General features: G+C 45.4%; 1 protein-coding gene across 1 annotated transcript in view; it reads right to left on the reverse strand.

Annotated features, from left to right (window-relative positions):
* The window catches only part of ASS1 (argininosuccinate synthase 1), a 72834-nt gene that overhangs the window by 35697 nt on the left and 10517 nt on the right, over nt 1-26620 (reverse strand). Inside the window, exons 3-8 of the mRNA XM_066579737.1 lie at nt 18862-18930; nt 18460-18648; nt 14511-14567; nt 14234-14308; nt 4341-4411; nt 2667-2697 (exon numbers count right to left, since the gene is read on the reverse strand). Of these exons, the coding sequence (XP_066435834.1) occupies nt 2667-2697; nt 4341-4411; nt 14234-14308; nt 14511-14567; nt 18460-18648; nt 18862-18930 (492 nt within the window). The remainder of the gene's footprint in view (nt 1-2666; nt 2698-4340; nt 4412-14233; nt 14309-14510; nt 14568-18459; nt 18649-18861; nt 18931-26620) is intronic.

The following is a 26620-nucleotide window of genomic DNA, read 5'->3' on the forward strand; positions in this document are numbered from 1 at the left end:
TTCTGGAGACGCCAGGGGCCCAGGGCGAGGGAGACCGCTCGGGGTGGACGGGCTGCTGGGTTCTGTCTAAAGGATGTCAGACTAACCCAAATTCTGGACTACTGAGCCTCCAAAGAGGAATTCCAATAGTTCGGAATAACAAGCTGAAGTGTACAGTCTAAGAGAGGGAGTCAGGCTCACCCGCATGCACATGGGCCCTGGCAGTATTGGCATCCGCGCGTACCTGCTTTCTGTTTCTTCTATCTGTACTGCAGATGGCCCGCACGGCTCGCCGTCGGACATCCACAGTACAGATTTTTTTTAAACTCCCGCTTCTTCCGCGGTCTCTGCAGCCCGTCCACTTGTGTGCATGAAGAATCACTTTTGCATTGCATGCTATGAGCCGTATCTGGAGGCGGTCACCCGCTCCAATTCTGCGACTCAAATCCACCTGTGTGCATTCATGCTAGTGAGAGGGTTACACAAAGTAAGGGGTCAGGATAAGCAAAGAGTTGGATTGGGGTTATAGATAAGTGAAGGGTCTGGCTACATGAGGAATTCAAGTTAGGTGGGGGGGGGTTAAGTGAGGGGTAAGGTGAGGAGTTAGAAGTAAATGAGGGGGTCATGCAAAGTGGGGGATTTAGGTTAGCTAATGGGGGGTAAAGCCAAGTGAGGTGTTTGAACTTAATGAGAGGGTCAAACTGTTTGAGTTAGGAGGTGGTTACACAAGGTAAGGGGATCAGGGGGTTCAGTTAAGCAAGGAATTTGGGTCAGGTGAGGGGTTAAAATTATAATGAGGGGGTCATGCAAAATGAGATGTCAGGTAGGGGGTTAGGCTAAATAAGGTGCTTGGGTTTAGTGAGGGGTTCAGGCTAGATGAAGGGATTTTACAAAGTAAGGGGGTCAGGCTAAGTGAGGGGCTTGGGTTAGGTAGGGGGATCAGCTCAAGCAAAGGGATCCAGTTAGGCTAGGAATTTTGGCTTAAGCGAGGGATTTCGGTTTAGTGACTGGGTCAGGCTAAGAGAGGGGTCCTATTTAAGTTGCCGGAAGCTACGAAAGGGGATCATGCTAAGTGAGGGGGTCAGATTGGGAAATTCCAAGATTGAAACTCTTTCCTAAGCCATGGCAATTTCCTGGGCCGACACCGACCCGACCTATTAAATAAAATAACCAGATACAAATAAAGTGCCGCTCACGCTGGTGCCACGTTTCTCTGTCGCCCATGCTGCTGCGACTCCCTCTCTAGCCTCAGTTCATATGACAAGAGCCCGGTGTCACCAGACTCCCACTTGTCAGGTCCGGCAGGGGTGATGTGACAGCGGCGTCAGGGGGAGAATGTGGGGAAGCGGAAAAAAAATATATACAGAAATATTTATAAAGAATATAGGAAAAATAGAAAAAACCTGCTAATAATAAGCTGGGAGGTGGAGGAGAGGAGCAGCGTGCGGAGAGTGTGAGAGAAAAGGGAGCGCCGGGGCAGCGAGGGGAGAGGGAGATTAGGAGGAAATGGGGCATGAAGTGAAGGCCAGTGTAAGGATGCTTGTGCCGTCAATGCTTTATTCACCCAGTTGATTTTGTTGTGTCCGAGTCTGAATGAACTCTTTCAAAGCGCCATATGAAGTTAAAGCAAGTAAATTTCTATCTTTCTAACATTAGAATGCCTCATTGCCCCTCAATCGGGTCTCAGGGAGGCAGAAAATGGCCCAACCATCTGTTTTTTTTTTCTATAAATCCCTGCAGTTGGGAGGATGAGTCGCGAGAAAAGAGAGAGGAAAGTGGGATAATGAGGACATGATAGATAGATCGAGAGATAGGAGATAGATACAATATAGATAGATAGATACAATATAGATAGATATGAGATAGATACAATATAGATAGATAGATACAATATAGATAGATAGATATGAGATAGATACAATATAGATAGATAGATATGAGATAGATAGATAGATAGATAGATAGATAGATAGATAGATAGATAGATAGATAGATATGAGATAGATAGATATGAGATAGATACAATATAGATAGATAGATAGAAGTTAGATATAGAATAGATAGATAGATACATATAATATAGAAATGAGATAGATATAGATAGATATGAGATAGATAGATAGATAGACGTTAGATATAAGATAGATAGATTAGATGGATAGATAGATATGAGAGAGAGAGAGATAGATATAATATGGATATTAGATAGATAGATAGAGCACAGGAGCTCATCATGTCACTGTCAGTATTGGCGTTATTACACGGCGGCGCTGACTGACAGATCACAGACTGAACTGTTTATCAAAATATTGGAACACAGCGGCGTCTCCCCTCCGGCTGATGACTGGAGCAGCGGCGACATCCCTGCAGGCCGCTCTTCCTGACTGATGGGGTAATTAGTGTTGATAGATCGTTACCTGCAGCAGCTCCCATCACTGACAGGAGTAGGAGACAGCGCAGTCATCACTGTGAACCATCAGCTCACTCATTCTAGATTGCTAGCTCCTTGGGACACAACAGGTTGTCTTCTCTATTGCAGTTTATAGAAGACCTGTAACAACCTCTGGTGTCATTGTAGAGGGGTGACTGTACCAGCGCTCAGTGCCAGGAGGGGCGAAACAGGACAAATTATACTGGGCCTCATGTATCATGGCTGCCTAAGGGAGAAAGTTACTTAACTAACTTACCTTAGGGTTCTCCAGGATCCCCCCTTCATAGCTGAAACAAGAGGAAGCTCACATGTGTTATGTGGATTTTACACCAAGTGTCATTCTGTCCCCAAGTGTCACCATATCATTCTGTCCCGTGAAGTGTCACCCTGTCATTATCCCGTCCCCCAAGTGTCAGCGTGTCATTATCCCGTCCCCCAAGTGTCAGCGTGCCATTATTCCATCCCCCAAGTGTCAGTGTGCCATTTTCCCCATCCCCCTCAAGTGTCAGCGTGACATTATCCCGTCCCCCCCAAGTGTCAGCGTGACATTATCCCGTCCCCCTCAAGTGTCAGCGTGACATTATCCCGTCCCCCTCAAGTGTCAGCGGTCATTATCCCGTCCCCCCCAAGTGTCAGCGGTCATTATCCCGTCCCCCCCCCAAGTGTCTGCGGTCATTATCCCGTCCCCCCCCAAGTGTCAGCGGTGATTATCCCGTTCCCCCCAAGTGTCAGCGGTGATTATCCCGTCCCCCCCAAGTGTCAACGTGTCATTATTCCGTCCCCCAAGTGTCAGCGTGTCATTATCCCGTCCCCCCAAGTGTCAGCATGTCATTATCCCGTCCCCCAAGTGTCAGCGTGTCATTATCCCGTCCCCCCAGTGTCAGCGTGTCATTATCCCGTTCCCCCAGTGTCAGCGTGTCATTATCCCGTCCCCCCAGTGTCAGCGTGTCATTATCCCGTTCCCCCAGTGTCAGCGTGTCATTATCCCGTCCCCCCAGTGTCAGCGTGTCATTATCCCGTTCCCCCAGTGTCAGCGTGTCATTATCCCATCCCCCAAGTATCAGCGCGTCATTATCCCATCCCCCAAGTATCAGCGTGTCATTATCCCATCCCCCAAATATCAGCGTGTCATTATCCCATCCCCCAAGTATCAGCGTGTCATTATCCCATCCCCCAAGTATCAGCGTGTCATTATCCCATCCCCCAAGTATCAGCGTGTCATTATTCCGTCCCCCAAGGTCAGCGTGTCATTATCCCGTCCCCCAAGTGTCAGCCTGTCATTATCCCATCCCCCAAGTGTCCGCGTGTCATTATCCCGTCCCCCAAGTGTCAGCGTGTCATTATCCCGTCCCCCAAGTGTCAGCGTGCCATTATCCCGTCCCCCAAGTGTCAGCATGTCATTATCCTGTCCCCCCCAAATGTCAGCGTGTCATTATCCCGTCCCCCCAGTATCAGCGTGTCATTATCCCATCCCCCAAGTATCAGCGTGTCATTATCCCGTCCCCCAAGTGTCAGCGTGTCATTATCCCGTCCCCCAAGTCTCAGCGTGTCATTATCCCGTCCCCCAAGTGTCAGCGTGCCATTATCCCGTCCCCCAAGTGTCAGCGTGCCATTATCCTGTCCCCCCCAAGTGTCAGCGTGTCATTATCCCGTCCCCCCAGTATCAGCGTGTCATTATCCCGTCCCCCAAGTATCAGCGTGTCATTATCCCGTCCCCCCAGTATCAGCGTGTCATTATCCCGTCCCCCAAGTGTCAGCGTGTCATTATCCCGTCCCCCCAAGTGTCAGCGTGTCATTATCCCATCCCCCAAGTGTCAGCGTGTCATTATCCCGTCCCCCAAGTGTCAGCGTGTCATTATCCCGCCCCTCGAGTGTCAGTGTGTCATTATCCCGCCCCCAAGTGTCAGCGAGAGCTGTTGGCTTTTCTTACCTGATATGCATGATGTTCTCATCCATGCTCCAGGGGCTCTTGGGGGTCACTGGTACGGGGATCCCGTGTTTCTGTGATGAGATGTACCACACATTAATATCCCTGACCCCTTATCCCTGCGTGGCCACATGTGTACACTGATGATGAGGACAACACTGCACACCCTCTCAGTAGTGCAGCCTCAGGCTTCGGGCCTGTAACTTCATATACGGACATCTCAGCATAGAGATAAGATATTACAAAATGTTTTTCAAACTTTTAATGCTTGGTCTTTAGGAATGCTGTATTAGAGCGGGTGCACGCATCTACACCCCGGCCTTGGGTTCAGCTCAATACCTGGGACCCTTCTGCCTCCACCATGGCCCATTATGCCACTCGTTAAGGGCTTTGGGTGGTCATCTATAGACTATATGCATGAGCACGAATGCAGTTTATTGTGCGGCCGCAGGTCTTTTGAGCCCGGCTACGCCCCTCATCCTGACGCTGAAGTTTTAGGAAACTAATCTATAAAATGAATGTCGCTTCACAAGTCAGTCCATCATTCTCCATGCTGTGTGGCGACGGCTATTGTCCTCTGGTCTATAAGTAAGCCGAGTGATTTATTGATGGTTACCAGCTTTATAATGAGCTCATCGGGGGCAGCCAAATCCTGCAATCTGTTGGTATATGATGAGTAGGCCTACATGATGGGCCCCATAGCGTTAGGACGTAGGAGGGTCACCTGATCCCAGATAGGTATAAGCATTGTAGAGATGGTCCCCAGAGATGGCGATGGGACCCCTGGAGGGACAGATGACGTAAAGGTCTCTATGAACCCGCACATCCTCATGGGCAGCACAACACTGGAAGGGAACCTGGCCTGAGGGTTGGTTGGCCATCTTTGACTTTTTTGCCCTGGCCCACGCCCTACAGGTCATCGAGATGGTTTAAAGTGCCCCCCAGTCCTGTTTTTCTCAGCTATTGTCCCTCTGATCCGCTGGTTCCGGGCCATGTTTTTAGTCTTCCAAGATGGCTGCCATAGTTATCTAACTACCACTGCTGTCTGATTGGCCAGTGTTGATCACATGAGCCGTACTGACCAATCAGAAAGCAGGTATAGATCTTCGGTAGTCTGAAACTAGCAATGCATTCTAGGGATTACATAATCTGGGGATTTAGAACTGGATTAGAGACATCGGCAGAGAAGACCAACAGCAGGTAACATAACTGCCCCCTCCAGTCCGGGAACCAGAGGGCTGCTTAAAGGCTATGCTCATATGGGGTGGGATTCACAGTGGACATTTCACAGTAGATGAGATCCACAGTACTAAATCTGTGACAAAATACATCATTTGGTGCAAATTTTGCCAAAATTTTTTACATTAAATTTGGTGCGGAATTCACCCCCTCATTTAAAGAGGAGAGAGGATCCCTGGCAAATCCGCCCCGTGTGAACATAGTCTAAGGACTCATTCAGTATCGTTCATATTGCATGCATCTATATACATCATGCGTTAATTACTTTAATTTCCGTGTTACCCGTTTTTTTTTTTTCACGTGTGCAAAAAAGTCAATTATTTTCTAGTACTGCTCAGCAATAGTCTGCGAAAAATGGAGGCACGCGAATTTCATCCATGTTCACTTGTTGACACGAATGAATGACTGACACCTGAGAACTTTCGCTGCAGTACGGTCACGTCTGTATTTGCACCTGACTGCGCACGGACCGCACACCGACCCGCTGCAGACAGAACTTTGTGTCCGGCGCTGATCAGGATGCATGAATTCATCCCCGGTTTGGATTTTACACTTTTCGCGTTCTCAGAATGCACAGTAAATGGGAGTATAAAGTGCGCTGGCGCTGCCAAAGGGGCGCACTTCATGTAGAAGCGAGCGAGCAGAGAGATGGATTCTATGCATTATAAACACCCGCGCGGTCCCTCCGGGGGAATTTAATCACAAGTCCTTCACGAAAGCCCTCACACTTCATGGAGTCACCGAGAAAATATATTCCTCCCTTCCCACAATAAGGAATCAAAAAAAGACGAAAAATCTCCATTTTCTCCTTCTAGGCCAGAGCGTCCACCTAGCCAGAATAACTCACAGCCGCTTCCGTCTCAGTGGGGACCCTAATATGTTAACAAACCCATCTCGGGAAGAAGAGGTTCCCAACTGGGACCTAGGTAGACCCCCTTAGGTGGTCGGCAGGCATTCTCGGGATGCATCCCCCCTCATTGGGCTGGGCAATGAAGGGGAAGCAATGCACCCATGATGAACACAACAAAGACCCCCAGACCCCCTACACACAGTCAGAAAGCTTCCTCCTAATAGAGTGATGCCACCCACACGTAGAAGAAAGGCCGGGGGCTAATGTTTAGCAGCGCGGCCCCTGTAGAAGCATTCACACTTATGAGCTGCCTCTATATAAAGAATACCTAGAGCTGAAGTAATGAAGATGTCACAAGCCAGGGGACACCTCATTATAATGCACTGCAGATCGCATGTGTCTCCCAGGGCTCAGTGGGTAAACAATCCCCACAATACAAGCAAAAACAGGGCGAGTGCTGCCACTGCACCCCAGGAAAACGGCACCTCCCATACCGGGCGAGACGTTTCCTCCATATTTTATTCATCCAAGTCCATGCAATCATTGATATGGCGGAGGTGATCTTAACGACTGAGTCACACCAAAAGCTTATCAATTATTTCTACATTTTTTGCAATAGAATAACCTGTAATATAATGTATCACTATGTGTAGTGCTCGGATACCCTGTAATATGATGTATCACTATGTGTAGTGCTCGGATACCCTGTAATATAGCCTAACACTATGTCCTGTGCTTGTATACCCTGTAATACGATGCAACACTATGTGAAGTGCTCGGATACCCTGTAATATGATGTATCACTATGTGAAGTGCTCGGATACCCTGTTACAGAATGTATCACTTTGTGCAGTGCTCGGATACCCTGTAATATGATACATCACTATGTGCAGTGCCCGGATACCATGTAATACGATGTATCACTATGTGAAGTGCTCGGATACCCTGTAAAACGATGTATTACTATATGCAGTGCTCGGATACCATGTAATACGATGTATCACTATGTGAAGTGCTCGGATACCCTGTTACAGAATGTATCACTTTGTGCAGTGCTCGGATACCCTGTTACAGAATGTATCACTTTGTGCAGTGCTCGGATACCCTGTAATACGATGTATCACTATGTGAAGCGCTCGGATTGCAGTCAGGGTGGGGTCCCATATATCGGTTGTGACCGGCCAGCAATGTTAAGCCAAAAATGGACATAAGTGATGCAACTTGGCTGCACTTTTTGCACCCGTGTGGCGTCCATAGCCGGTCACAGCTGGTCAGGTAAATGAGCAAGCAAAGTTTTTCTACCCAGCACAAGCAGTTATCTGGCATTAAACTGACAAGCTGGATGCCATGAAAACCTAGGAGACCCGGTCGGATATCGGTTTCCCTCTGGTGCGTGACTAAAATGGCGCAGGAAAAAAAAAAAGACCAGATATAAGGGAACCTGGCCTAATATAATGTATCTTTATGTCCAGTGCTCAGATACCCTGTATTATAATACGTGCCTATTCCCTGTGCTTAGATACCTTGCGATATCCTGTAATATAATGTATCTCTATTCCCAGTGCTTAGATACCTTGTAACATTATACGCCCTGACGCTCGTCTCCGCTTGCTACCTTTATTTCCTTCGCTCTCATTGTCCCTCTGAGGCTTTTATAACCTGTCAACAACAAAACTCCAATTTGTATCTTTTCATGGTGCCCTGAATGAAGTGCCCCTGCGCTGAAAGGCCTGGAAGACCCTGGGAAGACCCTGCTAGGTCGGTGTGAGCCGCGGCCAGTTAATAAGTAGCCGGGCTCGGAGTTAACTGAGAGGCTTTTACTTATCCTGGCCTGGGGCTGGTGGGACTTTATCTATGCCCAGAGTGGCACCAATTATAGGGGGCTCCCTGATAGCGATCTGTTTACAAAGAGGTGCCCCTGTGATAAGCTGCGGCTGGGGGGCATGCAGGACAAGAACAGAAGGAAAGATATCATGAGGGGGAGATTTGCTTCGCCTCGCATGAAAAATTCCAATAAAACACTTGTTTTGTGCTCACCCATAGCCAAATCAATGTATGTGGGCCCCCGGGCAGGACGCCGTGTGCAGGGGCCTTTCCTCTTAGTCGGAGGGAAGGAAATAGGAAAAAACAGTCTACAGGTAATAGTTAAAAATTGTACCGCTACAATGAAAGAGCCTTCAGTAACGACCATATGGTGCACCTAAACCGGTAGCATGCAATGTCCATACAACACCGCCACGCAGTGTCAAAATTACCATACTACAATAATACTACTACCACCATGGGAATCATACCGCCCTATAGTGGTTAATGCAGCCATACAGTGTCCAAATCATACCGCCCTATAGTGGTTAATGCAGCCATACAGTGTCCAAATCATACCGCCCTATAGTGGTTAATGCAGCCATACAGTGTCCAAATCATACCGCCCTATAGTGGTTAATGCAGCCATACAGTGTCCAAATCATACCGCCCTATAGTGACTAAATAATGCTGCTGCACAGTGCCCAAATCATACGGCTCCATAATGGTGCTCGAATTATATGGCCATATAGTGACTTAATAGTTCATCCAGTCAATACCCAAATCATAGCCAAATAACCAAGCCAAGAAGTGCCAAAATCATACCGCCATATAGCAGCTAAATAATAGAACCATACTGATGATCCTGCTGTCTTGCAGCTTGGAGGCAAAGTACTCATTCGCAACCAGGTATCCAGAAGGGCCCCAACATTCACATCACTCTGGCACAACCTAATATCCTATGAAACTGACTAGGACAGCTGGCTGACAAACTTCATTATGGCGGACATACTGGTTGACACCCAACTTTCCCAGGAGCAGATACAACTTAGAATCAGCTGTGAATCTGACACTCAGGGACGTCCGTTTACTGCATCACACGGGAACGCACCGTGCCGTTCTGGATTCTGCTCCTCAGCTGGACGGCAGTGTGGTCCCCAGATGGGACAGAGCAACCTATTGTACCATTGCTGTAACATAGGGAGCAGCGTCACGCTCCAGCGGCTCCGCTGCTCCCAGCTTCTCATTAGTTTACAAAAGCTTGTTAGTCAATTAATGACGCTCTTTGTTTGTTCTGAATGGGTAATAATCAGCAGCTCGGACTGTGCCAGGGGGCAAATCTGTCACCTACTGACACCGCATCATCACAATCCCACACACAGCACACAATCTGCACCCACAGCTCACTGATCATCCCAGCATCCGTATAAGAGCTAATTACCCCCCTACACAGGAGCCACTCACTGCCCAGCCAGGAGAAGAGCTAATGACAACTACAGTCCTACTAATGATGATTGATTATTGAATTAATTACAGGGAATGACTGCTCCCAAATACACAGCTACAGACACAGAAAAGAATACCCAGCCTGCCCCCATATACAAGCTACTAATACTGCCCCCTGTGTACAAGAATATAACTACTATAGTACTGCCCCCTATGTACAAGAATATAACTACTATAATACTGCTCACTATGTACAAGAATATAACTACTATAATACTGCTCTCTATGTACAAGACTATAACTACTATAATACTGCCCCCTATGTACAAGAATATAACTACTATAATACTGCTCTCTATGTACAAGACTATAACTACTATAATACTGCCCCCTATGTACAAGAATATAACTACTATAATACTGCCGCCTATGTACAGGAATATAACTACTATAATACTGCCCCCTATGTACAAGAATATAACTACTATAATACTGCTCCTATGTACAAGAATATAACTACTATAATACTGCCCCCTATGTACAAGAATATAACTACTATAATACTGCCCCCTATGTACAAGAATATAACTACTATAATACTGCCCCCTATGTACAAGAATATAACTACTATAATACTGCCCCCTATGTACAAGAATATAACTACTATAATACTGCCCCCTATGTACAAGAATATAACTACTATAATACTGCTCCTATGTACAAGAATATAACTACTATAATACTGCCCACTATGTACAAGAATATAACTACTATAATACTGCCTCCTATGTACAAGAATATAACTACTATAATACTGCCCCTATGTACAAGAATATAACTACTATAATACTGCCCCCTATGTGCAAGAATATAACTACTATAATACTGCCCCCTATGTACAAGAATATAACTACTATAATACTGCCCCCCTATGTACAAGAATATAACTACTATAATACTGCCTCCTATGTACAAGAAAAAAACTACTATAATACTGCCCCCTATGTACAAGAATATAACTACTATAATACTGCTCCTATGTACAAGAATATAACTACTATAATACTGCCTCCTATGTACAAGAAAAAAACTACTATAATACTGCCCCCTATGCACAAGAATATAACTACTATAATACTGCTCCTATGTACAGGAATATAACTACTATAATACTGCCTCCTATGTACAAGAATATAACTATTATAATACTGTCCCCTATGTACAAGAATATAACTACTATAATACTGCTCCCCATGTACAAGAATATAACTACTATAATACTGCCCCCTATGTACAAGAATATAACTACTATAATACTGCTCCTATGTACAAGAATATAACTACTATAATACTGCCCCCTATGTACAGGAATATAACTACTATAATACCGCCCCCCTATGTACAAGAATATAAATACTATAATACTGCCTCCCTATGTACAAGAATATAACTACTATAATACTGCTCCCTATGTACAGGAATATAACTACTATAATACCGCCCCCTATGTACAAGGATATAACTACTATAATACTGCCCCGTATGTATGAGAATATAACTACTATAATACTGCCCACTATGTACAAGAATATAACTACTATAATACTGCCCCCTATGTACAAGAATATAACTACTATAACACTGCTCCCTATGTACAAGAATATAACTGCTATAATACTGCTCCCTATGTACAAGAATATAACTGCTATAATACTGCTTCTATGTACAAGAATATAACTACTATAATACTGCACCCTATGTACAAGAATATAACTACTATAATACTGCCCCCTATGTACAAGAATATAATTACTATAATACTGCCCCCTATGTACAAGAATATAACTACTATAATACTGCACCCTATGTACAAGAATATAACTACTATAATACTGCTCCCCTATGTACAAGAATATAACTACTATAATACTGCCCCCTATGTACAAGAATATAACTACTATAATACTGCCCCCTATGTACAAGAATATAACTACTATAATACTGCCCCCTATGTGCAAGAATATATCTACTATAATACTGCCTCCCGTGTACAAGAATATAACTACTATAATACTGCCCCCTATATACAAGAATATAACTACTATAATACTGCCCCCTATATACAAGAATATAACTACTATAATACTGCACCCTATGTACAAGAATATAACTACTATAATACTGCTCCCCTATGTACAAGAATATAACTACTATAATACTGCCCCCTATGTACAAGAATATAACTACTATAATACTGCCCCCTATGTACAAGAATATAACTACTATAATACTGCCCCCTATGTACAAGAATATAACTACTATAATACTGCCCCCGATGTACAAGAATATAAATACTATAATACTGCCCCCTATGTACAAGAATATAACTTCTATAATACTGCCCCCTATGTACAAGAATATAACTACTATAATACTGCCCCCTATGTGCAAGAATATAACTACTATAATACTGCCTCCCGTGTACAAGAATATAACTACTATAATACTGCCCCCTATGTACAAGAATATAACTACTATAATACTGCCCCCTATATACAAGAATATAACTACTATAATACTGCCCCCTATGTACAAGAATATAACTACTATAATACTGCCCCCTATGTACAAGAATATAATCACTATAATACTGCCCCCTATGTACAAGAATATAACTACTATAATACTGCCCCCTATGTACTAGAATATAACTACTATAATACTGCCCCCTATGTACAAGAATATAACTACTATAATACTGCCTCCTATGTACAAGAATATAACTACTATAATACTGCCCCCTATGTACAAGAATATAACTACTATAATACTGCCTCCTATGTACAAGAATATAACTACTATAATACTGCCCTCTATGTACAAGAATATAACTACTATAATACTGCCCCCTATGTACAAGAATATAACTACTATAATACTGCCCCTCTATGTACAACAATATAACTACTATAATACTGCCCCCTATATACAAGAATATAACTGCTATAATACTGCTCCCTATGTACAAGAATATAACTACTATAATACTGCTCCCTATGTACAAGAATATAACTACTATAATACTGCCTCCTATGTACAAGAATATAACTACTATAATACTGCCCTCTATGTACAAGAATATAACTACTATAATACTGCCCCCTATGTACAAGAATATAACTACTATAATACTGCCCTCTACGTACAAGAATATAACTACTATAATACTGCCCCCTATGTACAAGAATATAACTACTATAATACTGCCTCCTATGTACAAGAATATGACTACTATAATACTGCCCCCTATGTACAAGAATATAACTACTATAATACTGCCCCCTATGTACAAGAATATAACTACTATAATACTGCCCCCTAGGTACAAGAATATAACTACTATAATACTGCCCCCTATGTACAAGAATATAACTACTATAATACTGCTCTCCTATGTACAAGAATATAACTACTATAATACTGCCTCCTATGTACAAGAATATAACTACTATAATACTGCCCCCTATGTACAAGAATATAACTGCTATAATACTGCCCCCTATGTACAAGAATATAACTACTATAATACTGCCCCCTATGTACAAGAATATAACTACTATAATACTGCTCCTATGTACAAGAATATAACTACTATAATACTGCCCCTATGTACAAGAATATAACTACTATAATACTGCCCCTATGTACAAGAATATAACTACTATAATACTGCCCTCCTATGTACAAGAATATAACTACTATAATACTGCCCCCGATGTACAAGAATATAAATACTATAATACTGCCCCCTATGTACAAGAATATAACTTCTATAATACTGCCCCCTATGTACAAGAATATAACTACTGTAATACTGCCCCCTATGTGCAAGAATATAACTACTATAATACTGCCTCCCGTGTACAAGAATATAACTACTATAATACTGCCCCCTATGTACAAGAATATAACTACTATAATACGGCCTCCTATGTACAAGAATATAACTACTATAATACTGCCTCCTATGTACAAGAATATAACTACTATAATACTACTCCTATGTACAAGAATATAACTACTATAATACTGCCCTCCTATGTACAAGAATATAACTACTATAATACTGCCCCCGATGTACAAGAATATAAATACTATAATACTGCCCCCTATGTACAAGAATATAACTTCTATAATACTGCCCCCTATGTACAAGAATATAACTACTATAATACTGCCCCCTATGTGCAAGAATATAACTACTATAATACTGCCTCCCGTGTACAAGAATATAACTACTATAATACTGCCCCCTATGTACAAGAATATAACTACTATAATACTGCCCCCTATATACAAGAATATAACTACTATAATACTGCCCCCTATGTACAAGAATATAACTACTATAATACTGCCCCTATGTACAAGAATATAACTACTATAATACTGCCCTCCTATGTACAAGAATATAACTACTATAATACTGCCCCCTATGTACAAGAATATAACTACTATAATACTGCCCCCTACAGACATGCACTCAGTAGAGAGGTACCTTGGCATAGTCCATTAAGTCACTGCGACCCCTGAAACGATTGTAAAATTCCGGCATCCTCCAGGGAGCGATGATCTGCAGAGAGGGAAGGTAAAGTAAGAATATTAGCAGTATCTAGGTCCTCCCTTGGATTGTATTTGGCGCACAGAGGTGCCTGCAGTGTCTCACCTCACCCTAATAATGACTTAAAATATTAGTCAATTTACATAATTCTTCACCCCCTTTATGCGCAGGTTTTACACTGATCACATGTGGATGAGGAGATCATCAGATTTACCTTCACCTCCGGATACAGAGAATAGCAGGTCAGTTCAAAGCGGATCTGATCATTACCCTGCAAGAAAGAACAAGAGGTGAGCGGAGAAGAGTCCGTGAACTGCACGGCTATGAATGTAGCAGAGCTGAGTCTGTCATGTCATATGTCACAATGTGTCATCAGTGCTCTTATATCGGACTGCAGGGAATACCCGTATATTGTCACAGAGCACACATATCAATACAATGTCAGCTCTGCTACATCTGTAGTTGTATACAGGCATTAGAACACTGATCGTTTATCATTATGACAGGCCCTCAGTATCAGATCAGCAAGGGGGTCCTGACTATCAGCACCCCTGCCCATCAGCTGTTTGAAGGGCCCGTGGTGCTCAGGTGAGCATTCCAACCTCCTCCTTGTACTGGACACCTGCATGCTATACGTCTAGTTGTGGCTGTAATGGGTACTGCAGCGTCAAGAGAGTGTGAGAAAGCTGTAGAGTGGTCTGTGTCTCCCTCTAGTGGCCACATCCTGATATAGCAGTATAGTGAAGTTACTGCACACAGCACACAAGGAGAGAGAGAGAAATACATATATAAGCAGAATGGATTCAACCACAGCCGGCCAGTGATTAGGTGGCACCCTGTGCAGAAATTATACAGCCCCCTCTTCTGCAAACCATTGTGGAAAGAACAAAATTAAATGCTGTGCCCGTCACTCTTATGACCAAGACTACAGAACACTGACGACCCTCATTACCAAGACTGCAGAACACTGACCGCCCTCATTACCAAGGCTGCAGAACACTGACGACCCTCATTACCAATGCTGCAGAACACTGACCGCCCCATACTTCCAAGACTGCAGAACACTGACCGCCCTCACTACCAAGGCTGCAGAACACTGACCGCCCTCACTACCAAGGCTGCAGAACACTGACCGCCCTCACTACCAAGACTGCAGAACACTGACCGCCCTCATTACCAAGACTGCAGAACACTGACCGCCCCATACTTCCAAGACTGCAGAACACTGACCGCCCTCACTACCAAGGCTGCAGAACACTGACCGCCCTCACTACCAAGGCTGCAGAACACTGACCGCCCTCACTACCAAGGCTGCAGAACACTGACCGCCCTCACTACCAAGACTGCAGAACACTGACCGCCCTCACTACCAAGGCTGCAGAACACTGACCGCCCTCACTACCAAGACTGCAGAACACTGACCGCCCTCACTACCAAGGCTGCAGAACACTGACCGCCCTCACTACCAAGGCTGCAGAACACTGACCGCCCTCACTACCAAGACTGCAGAACACTGACCGCCCTCACTACCAAGACTGCAGAACACTGACCGCCCTCACTACCAAGACTGCAGAACACTGACCGCCCTCACTACCAAGACTGCAGAACACTGACCGCCCTCACTACCAAAACTGCAGAACACTGACCGCCCTCACTACCAAGACTGCAGAACACTGACCGCCCTCACTACCAAGACTGCAGAACACTGACCGCCCTCACTACCAAGACTGCAGAACACTGACCGCCCTCACTACCAAGACTGCAGAACACTGACCGCCCTCACTACCAAGACTGCAGAACACTGACCGCCCTCACTACCAAGACTGCAGAACACTGACCGCCCTCACTACCAAGACTACAGAACACTGACCGCCCTCACTACCAAGGCTGCAGAACACTGTCCGCCCTCACTACCAAGACTGCAGAACACTGACCGCCCTCACTACCAAAACTGCAGAACACTGACCGCCCTCACTACCAAGACTACAGAACACTGATGGCCCTCACTACCAAGACTACAGAACACTGACCGCCCTCACTACCAAGACTACAGAACACTGACCGCCCTCACTACCAAGACTGCAGAACACTGACCGCCCTCACTACCAAGACTGCAGAACACTGACCGCCCTCACTACCAAGAACTCTTAACTATCTCAATAGTTTTCTTATTTTCAATATGCTTTTTTTGCTGTTCCAGTATAGCCTGTACATCAGATTGTATCATTCCCCACCCATATCATCTGTCTCCTCCTTCTAATATCATCTCCCATGCCCCTAGTACCATCTCTCTTCTGTCCCCCCTCCCACACTAATATAACTTTCCCTGCCCCTAGTATCATCTGACTCCTCCAGTATTATGCCTCTCTCACGGTATCTACCCACCTACAGTATCTTCCCTTCCCCCAATATCATCTCATTAGCCTCCAGTGTCATTTTTTCCCCTACAGTATCATCTCTGCTTTACCCTAGTATACAGTGTATATCTCTCCCCCAGTGTATATAAATATCCCATATAACAGCGTATGTATATCTCGTCCTCACTAACAGAAGGCAGATGTCTTCTCCCCCTGGTCAGCACCCTCTCCTCCCCACACAGCAGCAGTTATCAGCAGCTCTTTCCCCCCTCTCACAGCTCTTGTGCTGTATAATCAGAGAGGCTCCTCCCACTTTATATATAGGAGCTGTGAGTGCCATGTGGAAGAGCTGCTGATAACTGCAGCTGTGTGTAGAGAGGAGAGGGTGCCAACCGGCGGGATAAGACAGAGCTGCCTTATAGGGGGGTGGGTGGACATGTGACCATATCATACAGACTAAAGGCAGCAGCGCAGCCCGGACTTGGGAGGAGTGGTTTGCCCTGTGTGGTCCCACACCTCTACGGCTGGCTCTTCTGTCCCCCTATCAGCTGTTATGAGATGTTTTTTGGCATCTCGTGTCTGCTGCTCCTTAGTCAGAATACAGGCTGCTGCCATCAGCGGGGAGCCATATTCCTATGTGAAGGGACTCCCGGCCATGTAATGAAGTGGAGGTGATCTGCTTTGACCTCAGTGCTTTGGGAACTGTCCGCATGGCAGTGCTGAAAGTGCTACAAACCTGAACCTGCAGTACCTGGACCCTATAGAGGGTATATATAAGGGCACTTGTACCTATCAGTAATTGTGTGTTAGAGAAACCAACGATCTGCAGCCTCCGCTCATCCAGCTGTTTGGGCACTACAACTGCCAGCATGTCCTGATGTAAATGGTAACCAAATGTTAGTCTGCAGCACCATCTAGTGGCTGACCAGAAAATGACTGTTATGAATTCTTTCTGCTGCTCCTGGAGTTTATCTGGTGTTTTGTCCCTGGACATAAAATAATAGACTTTTTCCCAGATGGGGCAATATGGGGGGGAGGGGGGGGGGGCGACACGTTATATAAACAGACACTGAGGTTTCTGAGAAGTTTGCTTAACTTTTTCCATATTACAGGCCATGAGGGGTTATGTTTGCTTTACTATGTGATCTTCATCCTCCCCCCTACGGAATTTCCTTTCTTATCAGAAGAACAGAATTTTGCTGCATTATGAGTCTCACAAAGGGAAATCTTAGGAGAGGGACAACTATAGGGGGGGGGGGGGATGACACACAGATCAGACAGAGGGGACAGTTATACAGGGGGGCACAGACTAGGTGGGTGGGAGCCATTATGGGGGGGGGGAGGCACAGGCTGGGTTGGGGTCAATTATAGTGGAAGCAATGATCAGAGGGAGGGGGCGATTATAGGGGGTCACTTATATGGGGGCAAACACACAGATCAGAGGAAGGAAGCAATTATAGGGAGAACACAGGTCAAGAGGAGGGGGAAATAGATCAGAGGGAGGTCACAATTATAGGAAGGACACATCACTGTTTGACAGGTAATTATGAGGGGAGACGCAGATCGAGGGGGGGGGTGCTAATTATAGAGGAATCACAGTTCAGATGGAGGGGGTAATTATAGGGGAGACACACAGCAAGGGGCAATCATAAGGGGGCATACTTCAGTAGGAGGGGGCAATTATAGGGGGGTATAGATCAGTGGAAGAGGGCAATTATAAGGGGACACAGATCAGCAGGGGGTGGGGGGTATTTACATTTGGGCCCCCTATATAGGAGCATTCTAATATACAAGAATAGTACTTACCTTCCCGGTGGCCCCATGGGACACGTACTTTGCCCCCTCTCTTTTAGCGATCTCCACCTGTTTCTTGGCGATACAAGGACGGGCCAGTGAGGTGCCCAGCAGATATCGGTCCTCATAGATGGCGTTGGCTTGGACTGCTGGCCAGATGAATTCTTCCACAAATTCCTTCCGTATGTCCTCGATGAAGACCTGCAGGAGGGAGAAGGATCAGCATCCTCAGCAAGGAAAGAACAGGAGGCCAAATTTAGGGGAACCACTAAAAACCCCCTACCCCCACTGGACATTGCAAGATAAGGAGAAGATAACCCTTGACTTACAGGTCAAGAATTAAGGGTTACTTGCCCTTTAAGACATAGATCATGGAAGATGAACAAGATACAGTAATGATACTCTTGGCGTTACCTTCTTCGCTCCGAGGTTCATCGCCTTCTTCCTCGCCTCCTCGAAGTCCTCATTCTGCCCGATGTTTGCCTAATGATGAGATGGATAATTATAAATGAATCAGGTGACACTTTGATAAATATTCCTAATATTAGACTAGAAGCAAAGAGGCACTTTAGGTAACACACGTCCCCTGCATTTTGGGAATCATTGGGGGTCCATCTCCCAGGACCCCCATAGTGTTATCTTCTGCTGTGGTGCCTTTATGACAAAGTAGTAAAATGTGGAAATCCGCACTCAAAATAAACCTCAACACCCCCCATAAGGGCTAATATTACAACTCACCTGATTTTCCCAGAGTCCTGAGCAGCAAAATTTGACCAGATCTGCCTCAGTATAGTAGATACTTCATGTTGACAGAAGTATTGCCCCCCCCAATGTGCGGTCAGGTGATGTGTGAGCCTCAGGTATAAGGCTGCCTGTCCACGGGCGGGTTTAAATTGCGTTCCCCGATAATCCGGCCACGGGGAACGCAGTGAAAGCTCTCCATAGTGTTGCTATGGAGAGAGCTTCCCCCTGTCCACGAGCGGAGAATCATTGCGATTTGCCGCGATTCTGTCAGATAGGCTGACAGCGGAGATCCGTCGCTGGATACCGCAACGCCCGTGGATAGGCAGCCTAAAGGAGAGGATCCCACAGGAGACCCCAGTACAGAAACCATCAGATGCCCCCAGGTGGAGAGCTGACAACGGGGTCTGGTGGGGGGATGTCACCAGGTGTAGAGCTGACAACGGGGTCTGGTGGGGGGATGTCACCAGGTGTAGAGCTGACAACGGGGTCTGGTGGGGGGATGTCACCAGGTGTAGAGCTGACAACGGGGTCTGGTGTGGGGATGTCACCAGGTGTAGAGCTGACAACGGGGTCTGGTGGTGGGATGTCACCAGGAGTAGAGCTGACAACGGGGTCTGGTGGGGGGATGTCACCAGGTGTAGAGCTGACAACGGGGTCTGGTGGGGGGATGTTACCAGGTGTAGAGCTGACAACGGGGTCTGGTGGGGGGATGTCACCAGGTGTAGAGCTGACAATGGGGTCTGGTGGGGGGATGTCACCAGGTGTAGAGCTGACAACGGGGTCTGGTGGTGAAATGTCACCAGGTGTTAAATCTATTTTGCCCGTGGACATTGTGCCAAGGCTGGGTTCACACAGGGTGGATTTGTTGCGGTTTTACTGCGTTTTTTCCGTTGCGGTTTTGCCGCAGAGGAACTGCTTCTGCGACAAAACCGCTTCAAAGGTTATTTTTTGTCTTGCGGATTTTCTTGCGTATTTTCCGCGTGGAAAATCCGCAAGTGTTTTTTTCCGCAGCGCTTTTTTACTTTTGCAGTGTATTTTGGTGCGGATTTTCCTGCGTCCATAGAGTGGACAGAAAAAGCGCTGCGGAAAAGTCAAAAGAATGGACATGCTGCGTCTTGAAAAACCGCGCTGCAGCTGCATTTCCGCACTGCGGCAGTGCGGAAAGAATCCGTTCTGTGAGAACAGCTTTTTGCCCAAACACATTTGTACTGCATTGCACGGCAAACGCAGCGGTTTTGTCGCGGTGCGGATATGCAACGGCAAACCACAGCAGAACCGCAGCAAATCCGCCCTGTGCGAACGCAGGCTTAGAGTTGTGCTGCTGATGTGTTTAGCTCTCAGAGAATTGTCTGCCCTGGATACACTGCAACGAACAGTCAGCTGTGAGAAGTTAGAAGTCAGGATGGGGTTTCAGCTACTGCATATATCGGGTTAGCAAACTTAAACTTCCCCAACCCAGCGGCCTCTGGAGGACGCTCTGCTGTTCCAAATGAGGCAAAATTAGTACAGCAACCACTTCTGATGATGCGCTCACCATTTATTAAAAATAGTTTTTATTAAAAAAAAGGCGCTGACAGGTGGCGCTGCAGTGGAGCAGGTCTACCGTGACAGACCTGCGTCAGGGACAGACCCAAAGGACAAGCTGACTGGATGCATTCAGTGATAAGAGAGACTTATTGAACCTTTGTGATTTGCATAGCTGCAGCGCCACCTATCAGCGACTTTTTGCTCTTTTTTTTTTTCACAAATGGCAAGTGCATCGTCTGAAGGGGCTGTTGTCCAAATTTCATCCCATTTAGAGCAGCGGAGCGCCCTCCAGAGGCCTCTGAGTTGGGGAAGTTTAATTTCGCTAACACTTAGACGGGAATGTTCCCATTCAGGGACAGCAAGCGGAGTTCTAGAAAATTGTGAAGATCTAAAATACGTAACGGGGCTTACTTACTACTGAAAATGCCACCTTTTTTGCTGCAAATTGCACCAGAAAATTGTCAAACATGCTTTGTGACACGTTTTCTGTGTTTTAGACACTTTTGTTGCTTTGTCTGACAAAAGTGGGTTCCTTCATGAAGAAACAAGGGACGAGGCCTAAACTGCGGCAAAAAATGCGCTAAACTGCATCAAATTGTGCCAAAATGTGCAAATGTGAAGGATAATCTTTGAGTATAAATGCTGACAGCGACTCTACGATAAATGATCATTTGTTTATCATTCGTCATTAAGTTTATGCAGGCGGACCCAACCAGGAGGGTCCGAGCCTGCAGGGCCGTAGAGGGGCGCCCCAACCAGGAGGGGTCCGAGCCTGCAGGGCCGTAGAGGGGCGCCCCAACCAGGAGGGGTCCGAGCCTGCAGGGCCGTAGAGAGGCGCCCCAACCAGGAGGGTCCGAGCCTGCAGGGCCGTAGAGGGGCGCCCCAACCAGGAGGGTCCGAGCCTACAGGGCCGTAGAGGGGCGCCCCAACCAGGAGGGTCCGAGCCTGCAGGGCCGTAGAGAGGCGCCCCAACCAGGAGGGTCCGAGCCTGCAGGGCCGTAGAGGGGCGCCCCAACCAGGAGGGTCCGAGCCTGCAGGGCCGTAGAGAGGCGCCCCAACCAGGAGGGGTCCGAGCCTGCAGGGCCGTAGAGGGGCCCCCAACCAGGAGGGTCCGAGCCTGCAGGGCCGTAGAGGGGCGCCACGATTTATTTTTTACCAGCCATATTCGTTGCCCATGGTGCCACTATGAAGGTCATAATTACTACTGGGGCCACCATTACCGCTGAGGGGCATTATCACTACTGAGGCCACTATTAACCCCTTAAGGACCAGGCTGTTTTATACCTTGAGGACCAGACACTTTTTAGGGATTTTACCCATGTGGCGGTTTTACTGCCCTATGTTTTTTCCTTCAGCTACCAAAATTATTTTTGCTGCATTTTTATTTCTGTGACATATAGGGCGATTTTTTAAAATCTTTTCTTCACTGACTTTTTTTTCTCTGTTTTTTTAGCCTTTTGGGGTGTAAAAAGCTGGAAAAACAAGTGTTTTTTTTTACTTATAGGTTATTTTTAAATTAGTAAATTTACTCTAAAATGAAGTGCGGGAACGGGCTCTTTATTTTGTTTCGGCCGTTTTGATATATAATATGGATGGTTTGGGATCACAGGGCGCATACGGCGGCGGTTCTGTTTGGTGTCGGCTTCGGGTCATTTTCTTTTTTATGTATATATTTATATTTTATTCTGTCATTTTTTTTCAACTTATTTTATGGAGTCGGGAAGGACATTTCCCCCAAATGGGCTAATTGGCTTCTGCCTCTTGGGGTTTTTGCCTTCCTCTGGATCAACTAGAGGGTGGAGACAGGCTGAACTAGATGGACATTGTCTTCATTCAGCCCAACATACTGTGTTATTTTAGTAACATTTTTTATGTCGTCCTATAAGACACCTGGTGGTCATTCACATTTTTTAATTTTCATACTTTTGCCCTGTAGTTGGGGCATCCATAGGAGTCCCAGTTACAGGAAAAAGGATCCCCCTGTAGTGACAATAGTCACTGAGAGAACGGATCGCGGTCTGCTAGGACTCTGCAGCTCTGCTTTAACAGGGGGCTCCTGGTGGTCACATGATTGCCGGCTTGCTTAGTGGAAGAAACACTTCCACTTTCACTTCTTAGTACATAGCACTCACTGAGCACTTTGTACCCGGTAAAGGAGAAGACAGAAGCAGTTCTCCGTTCTCCTCTGGGTCCTCAGCTGTGACTAACAGCTAAGAAGCAAGCCTGCTTTAATCCTGCGCTGTATTTTTGTTATTGGTGGGGATTAAATCCTAGAACCAAGCGCCATATATTTACCAGCTTGGTCCTTAAGGAGTTAATGCTGGAGCCACTATAGGCTACTGAGGTCACTATGAGGGACACTTTTACTACTGAGGCCAATATTAAAGGGGTTGTCCCGAGGCAGCAAGTGGGTCTATACACTTCTGCATGGCCATAATAATGCACTTTGTAATATACATTGTGCATTAATTATGAGCCATGCAGAAGTTATAAAAAGTTTTATACTTACCTGCTCCGTTGCTGGCGTCCTCGTCTCCATGGTGCCGACTAATTTTCGCCCTCCGATGGCCAAATTAGCCGCGCTTGCGCAGTCCGGGTCTTCTGCAGTCTTCTATGGGGCTCCGTGTAGCTCCGTGTAGCTCCGCCCCGTCACGTGCCGATTCCAGCCAATCAGGAGGCTGGAATCGGCAATGGACCGCACAGAAGAGCTGCGGTCCACGGAGGAAGAGGCCATCTTCAGCGGTGAGTAGAGAAGTCACCGGAGCGCGGGGATTAAGGTAAGCGCTCCGGTGAGCTTTCTTTACCTCCCTGCATCGGGGTTGTCTCGCGCCGAACGGGGGGGGGGTTGAAAAAAAAAAAAACCCGTTTCGGCGCGGGACAACCCCTTTAAGGTCATTACTACTACTACTAAGACTACTATTACTATAAAGGTCACTATTATTACTGACACCACTATGAGGGTGACTATTTGTACTGGGCCACTAACCTGGTCAGTATTACTACTGGGGCCATAAAGGGGGACACTATTTCTGTTGGGGCCACTATGGGATACAATTATTACTGGGGCGACTAACAGGGTGACTATTACTACTGGAGCCATTAAGTGAGACATTGTTACTCCTGGGGCCACTATAGGGTACTATCACTACTGGAGCCACTATGGGGAATACTATCAGTACTGGGTTCACTACAGGGGACACCATTACTGCTAGGGCTACTATTGGGGACATGTTCTACTGCACAAGCCACTATGGGGTATTATTACTACTAGGGCCACTATGTCAAACACTATTAACACTGGTGTCACTATGGGGGACACTATTACAACTAGGTCTATTAAGGGAGACACTATCACTACTGGGGCCCCTATAAGGGTCACTGTTACTGCAGAGGTCACTAGAGGGGACACTATTACTCTATTACTACTGGGGCCAATGATGGGAATCACTATTACTGCTGGGGACAATATGGGGGGGGGGGGGTCACCATCGCTACTAGAGCCATTAATGGGAATCACTATTACTACTAGGACCATTAAGGGGGGGGTCACAAGTACTATTGGGGCTACTACTGGGGGCTCTATTACTACTAGGACCATTAAGGGGGTCACAAGTACTATTGGGGCTACTACTGGGGGCACTATTACTCTATCACCTCCGACAAGTCTCAGTGGTTCAAATATATGTTGTATATATTACGCATTGGCGCTTTCAATGCCAGTAAAATAAGACAATCGTCCAGGGCATAGGCGTAGCATCAGGGGGTGCTGGGGTCGCCATGGCGACCCGGCCCATGAGCTCAGGGGGCCCCGGGGCTGCCCTCCCCATACCCCCATGCACATTCAGTGCATTAATGGCTGACCGTTCTTTCCCCCGCATGATGCGGCAGTCAGAACAGCCAGCCTGAGAGGAAAAGCAGGGAGGTACTTACATGGGCCGGCAGGGGAGGAGGGAGGAGGTCACATGGGACGGCAGGGGAGGAAGTCACATGAGACGGCAGGGCACAGGGATCATGTGCTGCCCCCCCTGCTTCCTTCTGAACGGGGAAGCTTCTGAGTTTACCTCTCCTGCTGCTGCTGTCACATGGAGGAGAAGTGGACCGAGCCCTGGGGTAAGTGTATATATGTGTGTGTATCTGTCTATCTACCTACCTACCTATCTATCTCATATCTGTCTACCTACCTACCTATCTATCTCCTATCTATCTATCTATCTCCTATCTATCTATCTCACATCTATCTATCTCACATCTATCTATCTCACATCTATCTATCTCACATCTATCTATCTATCTCCTATCTATCTATCTATCTCCTATCTATCTATCTATCTCCTATCTATCTATCTATCTATCTATCTCCTATCTATCTATCTATCTCCTATCTATCTATCTATCTATCTATCTCCTATCTATCTATCTATCTCCTATCTATCTATCTATCTATCTATCTATCTATCTATCTATCTATCTATCTCCTATCTATCTATCTATCTCCTATCTATCTATCTATCTCCTATCTATCTATCTATCTATCTATCTATCTATCTATCTCCTATCTATCTATCTATCTCCTATCTATCTATCTATCTATCTCATATCTATCTATCTATCTCATATCTATCTATCTATCTCATATCTATCTATCTATCTCATATCTATCTATCTATCTCATATCTTTCTATCTATCTCATATCTATCTATCTATCTATCTCCTATCTATCTATCTATCTCCTATCTATCTATCTATCTCCTATCTATCTATCTATCTCCTATCTATCTATCTCCTATCTATCTATCTATCTATCTCCTATCTATCTATCTATCTATCTCACATCTATCTATCTCACATCTATCTATCTATCTATCTATCTCATATCTATCTATCTATCTATCTCCTATCTATCTATCTATCTATCTATCTATCTATCTATCTATCTATCTATCTATCTATCTATCTATCTATCTATCTATCTATCTATCTCCTATCTATCTATCTATCTCCTATCTATCTATCTATCTATCTATCTATCTATCTCCTATCTATCTATCTATCTATCTATCTATCTATCTATCTATCTCCTATCTATCTATCTCCTATCTATCTATCTCATATCTATCTATCTATCTCATATCTATCTATCTCCTATCTATCTATCTCATATCTATCTATCTCATATCTATCTATCTATCTATCTATCACATATCTATCTATCTCATATCTATCTATCTCCTATCTATCTATCTATCTATCACATATCTCTCTATCACATATCTCTCTATCACATATCTCTCTCTCTCTGGTATAAGTTACACATCTCGCTGGATTTACTGTATTTATTTGCACCCTTTACACGCAATTAAAAAACGCGTCAAAACCACATGCTGTTATTAATAGTGTCTGCGGCTCCTTTAGGGTGACTACCCACTACATTTTTTTTCACGGCGAAATTCGCAGCGTTTTTTTTTTCTGCAGGGGTCTATGGGACTTGTAATGCTAAAATAGCGATCGCGCAAAATCGCAATTTACCGCGAAATCGCGATTTTGTGTGATCGTGATTTTCACATTACAAGTCCCATAGACCCCTGCAGAGAAAAAAAACGCTGCGAATTTCGCCGTGAAAAAAACCTCTAGTGGGCGGTCACCCTAATACCGTACGCGGTCTTTATATACTGCATGCAGGTTTTTTATGTGTCTTAATTGTGGTTCTAAAGTGCAACATAAACATGACCCCCCTAAGGCCGCTCTCACATGTGTTCAGAAAACGCAGCTCAAAATCGTGGCATTTTTACCGTAATTTCGAGCAGCGTTTTCGAACACAGGTTACAGCGTGTGACAGCACTCTTCAATGCACCCCATCATTGTGATGGGTGATGAGATGTGTTAAAAACCACAAAAATGCAG

This window comes from Eleutherodactylus coqui, chromosome 10 (assembly GCF_035609145.1).
Source record: "Eleutherodactylus coqui strain aEleCoq1 chromosome 10, aEleCoq1.hap1, whole genome shotgun sequence".
Taxonomy (NCBI): domain Eukaryota; kingdom Metazoa; phylum Chordata; class Amphibia; order Anura; family Eleutherodactylidae; genus Eleutherodactylus; species Eleutherodactylus coqui.